This window comes from Stegostoma tigrinum, chromosome 7, assembly GCF_030684315.1.
Source record: "Stegostoma tigrinum isolate sSteTig4 chromosome 7, sSteTig4.hap1, whole genome shotgun sequence".
NCBI classification, from domain to species: domain Eukaryota; kingdom Metazoa; phylum Chordata; class Chondrichthyes; order Orectolobiformes; family Stegostomatidae; genus Stegostoma; species Stegostoma tigrinum.
The window spans coordinates 65547066-65560087 of NC_081360.1; the positions used below are offsets into that span (position 1 = coordinate 65547066).

Sequence of the window (13022 nt, forward strand, 5' to 3'; positions counted from 1 at the left end):
TAGCAGCAAGCAGGTTGTCCAGGGAATTTCACAGATACTTTTAGTAAAATGTAAATAACATACAGGATCTGAAATGAACTTGTATCTGGAATCAATTGATAACTGCATAATTTTACAGAATAGTTTTGCTGTCACATGCTTTTTGGTTTAGTTTCACAGACTTGAATTTGTTGGCATAGGATTGTATATCATCTATTAACCACAGAAACAGGGCAGACATTCCACACGTTCCAATCGTGAACATTTTTTGGTGTTGCAAAAGTACTTGAATAAAACTAGGGAATGGAAAAAATTCTTTTTAGGATCACTTTAAAGCACAGAATTGTTTGTCTATAAACGAGAGCAGTCTCCCCCGCTGCTCCACCTGTAGGAATGGGACTGAATGCAAGGTCTTTTCATTTGCTAAACTTTCATTGATCAAACCCCAGGGAAATAACTACAACAACTGAATAGGTGCCATTTTCAATTCAATAAATTACATTTCGAACATCCTCTAGTTTCACACTTCTACTTCTAATACGAAAGACAAAAAGCTCATGGATCTCAAAGTTGAAACTTTGCCCAAAAAAAGGTTTCTCTCCATGATTTTTTTATTGCATCACAATGTACACAAAGGGAAAAGGTCCCATTTTGTTAACTGTTTCTGTAAGCAGTAGGTAGTGTACATTATAGCCTTGCTAACATTGAACAAGTGAGTGATGCGTAAAGTTAAGGAAGTCCACGGTATATGTTTGCTGTTGACAGTCTAATTACTGCTAGTGGCTCCCAGGGATCGACCTTCAGTAACTCCTTTCCTTCATCTGCATCCTGTCTTTGTGATATCAGCAACAGACAGTTTCAGCTTTCACATGTATACTGAGGACAGCCAGCTATGTCTCAATAGTTGTCATATCTCCGAAACCATGTGCTTTTTGATTATAATTCTAATATTGGAGTCCGGGGTGAGACTAAAATTTCCTTGGACTGATTGTCAGAAGACTAAAGTTATTATTTTCAAGCTTCACAGTAAATTTTACCCATTTGTCACAGACTACTGTCCCTGGGCTCAACTTCTATCAAATCCTGATATTATGTTTGACTCAGAACTGAACTTCAACTTCCAAAGCCTATCTATTACTAACACCCGGGCAATTTGCCTGTCTGTGCTCCACCAGTACAGCACAGAAATGGGCCCTTTAGCCCACAATGTTGCACCAAATGTGCCACCAAATTAAGCTGATCCCTTCTGCCATGGGGGCTTTTCTTGCTTCTAGACTCAGTTTTTCTAATATTTTTTACAGGATTCATCCGTAGTATCAGGTGAGATCGAACATCTGGAAAAGAATAAGAGGAGTCTACAATGAGAACTTCAAAATCATAGGAAGGGTCTAAAAGGTGAACATGGAAGAATGATTCCTACTTGTGAACCCATAACATGGGACATAAATGTATGGTAGTTGCTAGCAGATCAAATTAAGAATTTAGAAACAATTCCTTACCCAGGTTGGTGAGTACATGGCACTCAGAAAATGAAGTGCATGAATCCAATAGCATCTAAGAGGAGAGTTAATGCATACAATCTTTAAAAAGTAAGGGATATGTTGCAAGGGTGGAAGAAGTAATCAGACCTGGATAAAGATTTTCCGGAGAATAAGTACAATAATAGACTAGTTGGACTAAATGAATGGTTTCTGTGCCATACAGTTACATATTTTGATTTTAAAAAGTGCTTTGACATTACACATTCTTTAAAAAAGTTAAACAGTTGAGAGGACTTGGTGGTAAATTTGATTCACCTTGGAAATCTTTTTGAATCTAGTATGGACTCAGCAGATGAAAGTTGCAGACTTTAAAGATTCTCAAATTAATTCTAGCTGTTTAATTCTATTCCACCCTCATGGACATTTCCATGAATGTTAAATCGTGAAGTAAGTTTCAACTTCTCTCTAATCCTAACACACATTTCAAGTTAACAGGGTGTAGAGCTAGATGAACACAGCAGGCCCAGCAACATCAGAGGAGCAGGAAAGCTGACGTTTCAGGCAATACCCTTTTTCAGAAATGGGGTAGGAGAAGGGGGTTCTGAAATAAATAGGGAGAGAGAGGGGGAGAAGATGGATAGAGGAGAAGATAGGTGGAGAGGAGACAGATGGGTCAAAGAGGCAGGGATGGAACCAGTAAAGGTGAGTGTAGGTGGGGAGTTAGGGAGGATGGACAGGGTAAAAGGGGCGGGATGAGGTTAGTAGGTAGGAAAAGGCAGGGTGTGGCTTGAGGTGGAAGGAGGGGATAGGTAAGAGGAAGGACAGGTTTGGGAGGCGGGGACAAGCTGGGCTGGTTTTGGGATGCAGTGGGGGGAGAGGGCGAGCTGGGCTGGTTTTGGGATGCAATGGGGGAGGGGGAGATTTTGAAGCTTGTGAAGTCCACATTGATACCATTAGGCAGCAGGATTCTCAAGCAGAATATGACGTGCTGTTCCTGCACCTTCGGGTGGTATCATTGTGGCACTGCAGGAGGCCCAGGAGGGATACATCATCCGAGGAATGCAAGGGGGAGTTGAAATCGTTCACGACTGGGAGGCACAGTTTTTTAGTGTGAACCAAACGTAGGTGTTCTGCAAAGCGGTCCCCAAGTCTCTGCTTGGTTTCCCCGATGTAGAGGAGGCCACAACAGGTACAGCGGATACAGTATACCACATCAGCAGATGTGCAGGTGAACATCTGCTCGATGTGGGAAGTCTTTTTGGGGCCTGGGATATGGGTGAGAGAGGAGGTGTGGGGGCAGGTGTAGGGGCAGGTGTAGCACTTCCTGCGGTTGCAGGGAAAAGTGCCAGATGTAGTGGGACTAGAGGGGAGTGTGGAGCGGACAAGGGAGTCCCGGAGAGAGTGGTGCCTCCGGAAAGCAGATAAAAGGTGGGGAGGGAAAAACGTCTTTGGTGGCGGTGGGATTGCAGATGGCAGAAGTGTCGGAGGATGATGCACTGGATCCGGAGGTTGGTGGGGTGGTATGTGAGGATGAGGGGGATTTTGTTTTAGTAGTTATTGCGGAGACGGGGTGTGAGGGATGAGTTACGGCAAATGCGAGAGACACAGTCGAGGGCATTCTCGACCACTGTGGGAGGGAAGTTGCGGTCCTTGAAAAACAAGGACATCTGAGATCTATGGGAGTGGAATGCCTCATCCTGGCAGCAGATGCGGTAGAGCCGAAGGAATTGGGAATAGGGGGTGGCATGTTTGCAGGAAGGTGGGTGGGAGGAGGTGTATTCTAGGTAGCTGTGGGAGTTGGTGAGCTTAAAATGGATATTGGTTTCTAGGTGGTTGCCAGAGATGGAGACAGAGGTATCAGAGATGGTCCAGATGAACTTAAGATTGGGATGGAATGTGTTGGTAACGTGGATGAATTGTTCGTGCTCCTCGTGGGAGCATGAGGCGGCGCCGATACAGTCATCAAAATAGCGGAGGAAGAGGTGGAGTTTGGGGCCACAAGGCTTCACAAAGTGGTGGCACTTAGACTACATCAATTCTCCAGATCAGACAATGCCACTCGCCATTATCCGGATTGCTTGTCTGGGTTTCCTCAATTTTGTTGAAGAACAAAGAACAAAGAAAATTACAGCACAGGAACAGGCCCTTCGTCCCTCCAAGCCTGCGCCGATCGAGATCCTCTGTCTAACCTGTCATCTATTTTCTGAGGTTCTGTTGTCCATTTGCTCCCTGCCCAGATATATCTTAAAAGACGCTAACGTGTCTGCGTCTACTATCTCCACTCGCAACGCATTCCAGGCACCCACCACCCTCTGTGTAAAGAACTTTCCACGCATATCTCCCTTAAACTTTCCTCCTCTCACTTTGAACTCATGACCCCTAGTAATTGAGTCCCCCACTCTGGGAAAAAGCTTCTTGCTATCCACCCTGTCTATACCCCTCATGATTTTGTAGACCTCAGTCAGGTCCCCTCTCAATCTCCATCTTTCTAATGAAAATAATCCTAATCTACTCAACCTTTCTTCAAAGCTATCGCCCCCCCCCCCCCCCCCAATACAAGGCAACATCCTGGTGAACCTCCTCTGCACCTTCTACAAGGCATCCACATCCTTTTTGTAATGTGGCGACCAGAACTGTACACAGTACTCTAAATGTGGCCGAACCAAAGTCTTATGCAACTGTAACATGACCTGCCAACTCTTATACTCAATACACCGTCCGATGAAGGAAAGCATGCCCTATGCCTTCTTGACCACCCTAATGACCTGAGTTGCCACGTTCAGGGAACAATGGACCTGAGAGAGCCACGTAAATACACATCTAATGACCAACCAGGGTATTTGTCACCAGGTAATCAATATTGTCTTTGTACTAACTTTGTGAATGAGTTGCAGGTCAAAATATTCCTCTTAAACTGACCCAATGAAGGTACCAGCATCCAACTGATTTTGTAAAATAATAAGACAAAGTGTCCTTAAAAGGTTGGTAACTCTAATAATGGTAAATATTTTTAGAAAGAAATTTATTTGCATAGCATTGCTTCTAGTAAGGTCAAAGATGATGGGGAGAATATAACAAACAAATGGCTGGGGAAAAAGCTTAAACTATTTTCACCTTGAAACACTTCTGTACTTTTTCACTCTCTTGCTTGACAAATACATTAAAACATGCTTTCCAGGATATAATTTAGTGAAGTAGACAAGAAGGGCAAGAATGTTTTGAAGCCAGCTGCATTGATTTCTCTTAGAATCACTTAAATACATTTTATGGTAAATGAACCTTCAGAGACTTAAGTGCTTGAATCTCTCCCTGCTTGCTAGTAAGAAAGAGTTTCTGATTTTAACCATTTCTGCTACCATATCAGCCCATTTCTCTTCAGTTGTAAAATTCGTGAAGAACACAGTAGGCCACGTAGGTGGTAGCATGTAGTGCTTCAAGCTACATAAATGGATTTTTCAAATTTTGGAAAGTATTAACAAAAACGAACTGAGATATATTAGCTAGGAACAGGTAAAGCTGGCAATAGATAAAGATAAAGCCACACCAATGTGACACATATCTAGCTTGCTGTGGTACAATAATACGGTCTGCAGATGAACACTCCTCACCTTGCAAACTGCTGCCTGCAGGATTGCATCAAAGCCGCCCTCTGGTGCATCACGATTCCGAGATACCATCTGCTTCTGAACTTCTGCATTGAACTTGTCAGACTTGTCAGTAAGTGACAGCAGGTGACGGAATCCAAAACTTGGAACACATTGTGGAAACAGCTTATATCTACAAGAAAAGACATGACAGCAAGCATAAGATGCAGCCTCACATATGCGTACGCCATATAGAGAACAGCAGTTTATGCTGTGCATATTAAAATAACTTCTGTCATTTTGCGATGGTTAACCATAACTACGTTAATCTTTTAAGGTAAACTCCTAATATTGATTTTAAGAGTTTGGGTTGCTGATTCTTATGGCTAAAAACATATATTTTAGTTACAGAAAACATAACATTTTAAATACTAATATACATTTAAAAATATTCAAATACATGTCCTTCTATTCTCTTCATTCGTTGTGATTGAACTTTGGCCTCCGAGCAAAATTACACAGGAAATAATTACTCATAAAAAAAGGGTGATTATCTATGACAAGGGCTAGAACTAGACAACTTATTTAAAAAAGTGCTCAACAAAAATCAATGATAATGAATGTTCTAACCTTCCTCAGAACTGAGAACTGGTGGAATGCATTGCTGGAGAAAGTGGAGTCGGCCTCATTTTGGGCATTTAAGCAGCTATTTGATAGGCATAGTATGATAGGATGATAGTATAAGGTAGAGGTGGAGGCTAGATAGACCTTAGGATTAGGGCAAAAGTTCAGCACAACATTGTGGGCCGAAGGGCCTGTACTATTCTATGTTCTAAAAGCATGCTTTCAATTATCATAACTGATTAAAAAGGAGAAGAGGAAATGTCCTAAGAATCTTGGCAGTTACATTTTTGTGCAGATTCAAGTAATTGGTTTGATTTTAACATGAATCAAATGTATGTTCAATATAGCAACCACTTACAATATGGTTCTGCACTTCAAAACGCACTTGCACCTTTCACTGCAATGCTGCTCCAAGACACTTAGTATGCAAAGACAGGCACCTGTCCACTGCAGCTCTGCCTTACCCTACCATGCCTTGTCTTTTTTGCACTGTGCCCTTCTCAACCAGACTCACTTAAAAGACTCACAGCACTTCTGCGTTGACTTGTCCTTCAGTGCATACAAAGCGGCTTGTCATTGTTATCAGTAGCCAATCAAGGGGGCAAACATGTTGCCGATTATAGCTGGGTGCTGTACAATCTCACACCTGCATCACGTGCCACCAAAATCATATACAACGACTAAATAATCATGTCTCAAAGTTGGGAGGGGTTGGAGGAGGGTGATGAAAGCAGTACTCGTGAATCAAATCGAGCAAGGTGTCCTTCAGGCCAAGTTCCCATCACAGTATGTGAAGAGCAACCTCCGATATTAGCCCTGGGGCTTAAAGAATGGCGAATCAGTCACATGGAGCTACCAGGGTCATGATCCTCTCCTCATAAGGGAGAAGCAGCCAAATGTCAGTCACCCAACACTTGGCTTCATTCTTGCTGCCATATTGTGGGTGTCTCACTCTTCAGTGAGAGGAAGGGAAGGATCGAGTGAGATGAAGTGCCTCACCTAGCTGTTACTGATGAAGGCGGCGTGGGAAATGTGAGAAAAGGTCCCTCAAATTCTTTTTTTTAAGAAGTACACAAAACTCTGAGGTCCATTCACAGCAGTGACATCTGAAACCTAAACTCAATGCAAGTTTATGTGCATTTAATGTCAGAAAAGTTGGGTGTCCACACAGCTTAGAGGTGAAGTGCCCAGAGTTGAGTAAGTAGGCAGTGCATGAGCCATTCCTAGTAGATCCTGCTTCCAAGTTGCAGCATTCAAATGCTCTCTTTCCTGCTTGGTAGCTGGTTAGATTAGCTGAACCAAGTCTTGTTGAGCAGAAACTGGAGGGAAGTAAGTTATCAAATAGTCCAACATTAGATCTAGCAAGATTTCTGCAATCCCAGTACCTCCCAGGTTTTCCCTCCACCCTAGGAAACTTGGCCTCTGTTTCAACAAGTATTAGAAGTTTATCCACCAAATATGACTGCCATGCCCTTTTCTTGAACTTTACAGTAACTGCGCTGCAGTATTTAAAATCTTGCCTATTCTATTGCCACATGGTCAGATGAAGAATTGGGAACAAGAATTGTAAATAAATCCAGCACATATAATATGATAAAATGTATGCTGTCTAAGTTTGTAAATCTTTTGCCTGGAAATATATCTTCTGTTCCTTTTGCAATGTCATAATGGACTCAGCAAACATGCAGAGAGGGTTTTTAAAGAGTGAGCAACGGAAGGAATTATAAAATAATAATGGAAATGGAGACAACTGATCAATCATTGATGTGCCTTAGGTGATGCCCACATATTTGTCACTTTTACCCATCCTATGTACCTTAAATTCCCTACTGTTCTAAAGCTCAACTTTCCTCCCCATCACCAGGCTCCACCTGGCTTCCTCTTCTGCTTTTCTTTCTCCTGTTAGTTATATTCTGGCTGCTTCCCATTTTTCATGTCACCCACAGCTCAAACTCTGATTGTCTCTTTCTCTCTACACTTTCTTTGGTTTGCTATTATGTCATGACTGCCTGATTGGCCTGGCTCAACTTATGTATAGATGAGCATTCCAGTTGATTCTACTCAGCGAGCTCCTGCATAGAAAAGTGAAAAGATGCACCAGCCATAATTGGTCTCTGAAACAAAAACAAAGTTGGTGGAAAAGCTCAGCAGGTCTGGCAGCATCTGTGGAGGAGAAAACACAGTGAGGAGAAAACACAGTTAATGTTTCGGGTCCAGTAACCCTTCCTCAGAACAACTGTTCTCTCCTTCACAAATGCTGCCAGACCTGCTGAGCTTTTCCAGCAACTTTGATTTCGCTCCTGAAATTTACAGCTGTTCTTTTGGCTCATAATTGTTCTCTACCCACCTTTCCTATGTGCCAGGAAATTCATCATGCCCCAAGTTTAAAGCAGAGGGAAAAGTCTGAAATTTTTAAAAAATGCTTTCTGCTGTTTTTGTACATTTGCTTCAGTCATTGTCACTGGCTCAGTGGTAAGCACCACAGCCTCACAGCGCCAGAGACACGGGCTCGATTCCAGCCTCGGGCAACTGTCTGTGCGGAGTTTGCACATTCTCCCCGTGACTGCGTGGGTTTCCCCCGGGTTTCCTCCCACAGTTCAAAGATGTGATGAACTTAGAGCATGGATCAGTACCTGGTGCTATGATGTTGTGGCCATAACAGAGACATGGGTTTCTCATGGGCAGGAATGGTTGCTGGATCTTCCAGGGTTTAGAACATTTAAAAAGAATTGGGAGGGGGGAAAACGAGGAGGGGGTGTAGCACTACTAATCAGAGAGGGTATCACAGCTACAGAAGCTTCCTTTGTCGAGGAAGATCTGCCTACTGAGTCAGTATGGGTGGAAATTAGGAACAGCAAGGGAGTAGTCACCTCGTTAGGGGTTTACTACAGGCCCCCCAATAGCAGCAGGGAGATTGAAGAAAGCATAGGTCGGCAGATTTTGCAAAAGTGTGCACGCAGTAGGGTTGTTGTAATGGGTGACTTGAACTTTCCTAATATTGATTGGAACCTCCTTCGAGCAGAAGATTTGAATGGAGCTGTTTTTGTAAGGTGTGTTCAGGAGGGTTTCCTAACGCAGTACGTTGACAGGCCGACGAGGGGAGAGGCCATTCTAGACTTGGTGCTCGGAAACGAGCCGGGGCAGGTATCAGATCTTGTGGTGGGAGAGCATTTTGGTGATAGTGACCATAACTGCCTCACATTCTACATAGCTATGGAGAAGGAGAGGATTAGGCAAAATGGGAGGATATTTAATTGGGGAAGAGGAAACTATGATGCGATTAGACATGAGTTAGGAAGCATGGACTGGGAGCAGTTGTTCCATGGTAAGGGAACTATAGACATGTGGAGACGGTTTAAGGAACAGTTGTTGGGAGTGATGAGTAAATATGTCCCTCTGAGACAGGCAAGAAGGGGTAAGATTAAGGAACCTTGGATGACGAAAGCGGTGGAGCTTCTGGTGAAAAGGAAGAAGGTAGCTTACATAAGGTGGAGGAAGCTAGGGTCAAGTTCAGCTAGAGAGGATTACATGCAGGCAAGGAAGGAGCTCAAAAATGGTCTGAGGAGAGCCAGGAGGGGGCACGAGAAAGGCTTGGCAGAAGGAATCCGGGAAAACACAAAGGCATTTTACACTTATGTGAGGAATAAGAGAATGATCAAAGAAAGAGTAGGGCCGATCAGGGATAGCATAGGGAACTTGTGTGTGGAGCCTGAGGAGGTAGGGGAAGCTCTAAATGAGTTTTTTGCTTCTGTCTTTACGAAAGAAACGAACTTTGTAGTGAATGAAACCTTTGAAGAGCAGGTGTGCATGCTGGAATGGATAGAGATAGACGAAGCTGATGTGCTGAAAATTTTGTCAAACATTAAGATTGACAAGTCGCCAGGCCCGGATCAGATTTGTCCTCGGCTGCTTTGGGAAGCGAGAAATGCAATTGCTTCGCCACTTGCGAAGATCTTTGCATCCTCGGTCTCCACTGGAGTCGTACCTGAGGACTGGAGAGAGGCAAATGTGATTCCTCTCTTCAAGAAAGGAAATAGGGAAATCCCCGGCAATTATAGGCCGGTAAGTCTCACGTCTGTCGTCTGCAAGGTGTTAGAAAGGATTCTGAGGGATAAGATTTATGACCATCTGGAAGAGCATGGCTTGATCAAATACAGTCAACACGGCTTTGTGAGGGGTAGGTCATGCCTTACAAACCTTATCGAGTTTTTTGAGGATGTGACTAGAAAAGTTGATGAGGGTCGAGCTGTGGATGTGGTGTATATGGACTTCAGTAAGGCATTTGATAAGGTTCCCCATGGTAGGCTCATTCAGAAGGTCAGGAGGAATGGGATACAGGGGAACTTAGCTGTCTGGATACAGAATTGGCTGGCCAACAGAAGACAGCGAGTGGTAGTAGAAGGAAAATATTCTGCCTGGAAGTCAGTGGTGAGTGGAGTTCCACAGGGCTCTGTCCTTGGGCCTCTACTGTTTGTAATTTTTATTAATGACTTGGACGAGGGAATTGAAGGATGGGTCAGCAAGTTTGCAGACGACACAAAGGTCGGAGGTGTCGTTGACAGTGTAGAGGGCTGTTGTAGGCTGCAGCGGGACATTGACAGGATGCAGAGATGGGCTGAGAGGTGGCAGATGGAGTTCAACCTGGATAATTGCGAGGTGATGCATTTTGGAAGGTCGAATTTGAAAGCTGAGTACAGGATTAAGGATAGGATTCTTGGCAGCGTGGAGGAACAGAGGGATCTTGGTGTGCAGATACATAGATCCCTTAAAATGGCCACCCAAGTGGACAGGGTTGTTAAGAAAGCATATGGTGTTTTGGCTTTCATTAATAGGGAGATTGAGTTTCAGAGTCGTGAGATCTTGTTGCAGCTCTATAAAACTTTGGTTAGACCGCACTTGGAATACTGCGTCCAGTTCTGGGCGCCCTATTATAGGAAAGATGTGGATGCTTTGGAGAGGGTTCAGACGAGGTTTACCAGGATGCTGCCTGGACTGGAGGGCTTATCTTATGAAGAGAGATTGACTGAGCTCGGTCTCTTTTCATTGGAGAAAAGGAGGAGGAGAGGGGACCTAATTGAGGTATACAAGATAATGAGAGGCATAGATAGAGTTGATAGCCAGAGACTATTTCCCAGGGCAGAAGTGGCTAGCACGAGGGGTCATAGTTTTAAGCTGGTTGGTGGAAAGTATAGAGGGGATGTCAGAGGCAGGTTCTTTACGCAGAGAGTTGTGAGAGCATGGAATGCGTTGCCAGCAGCAGTTGTGGAAGCAAGGTCATTGGGGTCATTTAAGAGACTGCTGGACATGTATATGGTCACAGAAATTTGAGGGTGCATACATGAGGATCAATGGTCGGCACAACATTGTGGGCTGAAGGGCCTGTTCTGTGCTGTACTGTTCTATGTTCTATGTTCTATGTGCAGGCTAGGTGGACTGGCCATGTTAGATTGCCCGTAGTGTTCAGGGGTGTGGGGGTCACAGGGGGATGCTGCATGGGGCGGTGTGGACTTGTTGGGCTGAAGGGCCTGTTCCCACACTGTAGGGAATCTAATCTAATCTAATATCTACAAATTAACATGTATTGTGATACTATTAAGAAAGCAGTTAGTACAGAGGTAAAGCTGTACTCAAATTCACACCTGAATAAATTACCTAACACTTCTCATTCTTCATGCACATACAACACAAACTAGTGGGAGGAGGTGTTACATGGCAGCTAAGGACTAACAGTGAAAACAAGAAAATTTAAAGAAAATTACAACTGGGAGATGCTCAGACCTAAAGTAAATCTAAAACTGATTTTGGATCCACAAATGGCTAACCTTGGTCCAACAGTGAGTATTTTACAGTCAGTCACTTTAAGAAACATGACAACTATCTCAAAGATTCATGACATTCTGTTGACAAAGCACAAGGGAATTACACATGATTTCGACTGTGACATTTTATTGCCTTCTATATGCTAATTCAATTATACTTTTCTACTAATTGCTGGTAAATTTCAGTTGTGAACCATGTATCTTTGATATTGTTAAAACAATAGCATCAGTACATGCACAACTCAACTCACAATGACCTCATGTTTGGTCTTTAATAAAATTTGATATTTATAGTATTAACCACATTGTCTACTCGGGCTGCCAGTTCAGCACGGCAGATGCAGTCTGGGCTTTAGCATCTTTTGCAAGGTATGACTTTTCAGACTCGAGAAGAAAAAGTGGTGATGTCCTTGATAGAACTGATCTTCAAAGGCATAAACAGCTCTGCCTTCTGTTTAAAAACCAAAAAAACAGTTTAATTCTTCCAACAAGTGTTATTACACTTCTCCCAATCATTTTTGTTGGGCCAGTTGATGTTTTCTACATGATACTGATTTAACAGTGTTTACAGCCATGGACATATATTAAAAAAAAGTCATGAGACACCCTATTCCTGACTGAGTGTTTGGCAAAATAATAACTGGACTTGAAGGAAAAAGTTTGAACAAAAGAAAGAATGGTATGGTTTAACAGAAAAATATCTGTAACTGGCACAACAAGGTGCCTATGGTACATATTTCCTCGTGATGGCAGAGGGTGTTGGGGTTTGGGGGGGGGTCAGTTAGCTCAGTTGGTTGGACTGCAAAGCAGAGTGGTGCCAACAGTGTGGCTTCAATTTATGCACTGGCCAAGATTATGATAAAGGACTCTTAACTTCCCCACACCCCTCTGGTGTGGTGACTTTCAGTTTATATCAACACCAGTTGTCTCTGAAATGATTTGGGTAGTGTAGGAATTTGGAAAATCTGTTGAGTGTTGTAAATATAAAATCAGAAATGTCTGATGGGGTGAAGTTGATATTGCGTGGGAGTGCAAAATGGTTATGGATAAATTGGCAAACAATTTTGCATTCAGCACTGAAGTGATTAAAGAAATCAGTAGAATGCATAACAGATTACTGTTTCACTGTTGCCATTTTGTGCTATCAAGCAGGACGGTTTTTTTTCCCCCAGTACTGTTCACACTGCAAATATAGTTATAACTAATTTAAAACTAGTGTTTGCCTTTCAATTTTCCTGATGTAATACATTACAGCAATCAGATAATAATGGGAAAATGTTTTATGTAACGACACTTAAATTGTTGGGATCCCAAGTGCCAAGAAATAAAGACAGGCCTAAATCTTCCAGGTCTGTACTGTTGAACTCTTAGCCAAAGTTTTCCAGGCTGCGAAAGTGCCCGATTCACACAAATTACTGATTTGCACTGACTAGAACATACGGAGAATTCTTCAATAATGAACTGAGAGTCAGAGACTCGGACCAGATGAACCAACCTAACTACTGTGCGGGAAATATTAATACCTGGTCTAATTC

At 43.0% G+C, this 13022-nt stretch overlaps 1 protein-coding gene across 2 annotated transcripts in view; it reads right to left on the bottom strand.

The window, feature by feature from the left end:
* The window catches only part of itgb5 (integrin, beta 5), a 133510-nt gene that overhangs the window by 94673 nt on the left and 25815 nt on the right, over positions 1-13022 (bottom strand). For both annotated transcript variants that reach the window (XM_048534303.2, XM_059647360.1), the window contains one exon: positions 5069-5237. In XM_048534303.2, the coding sequence (XP_048390260.1) occupies positions 5069-5237 (169 nt within the window). The remainder of the gene's footprint in view (positions 1-5068; positions 5238-13022) is intronic.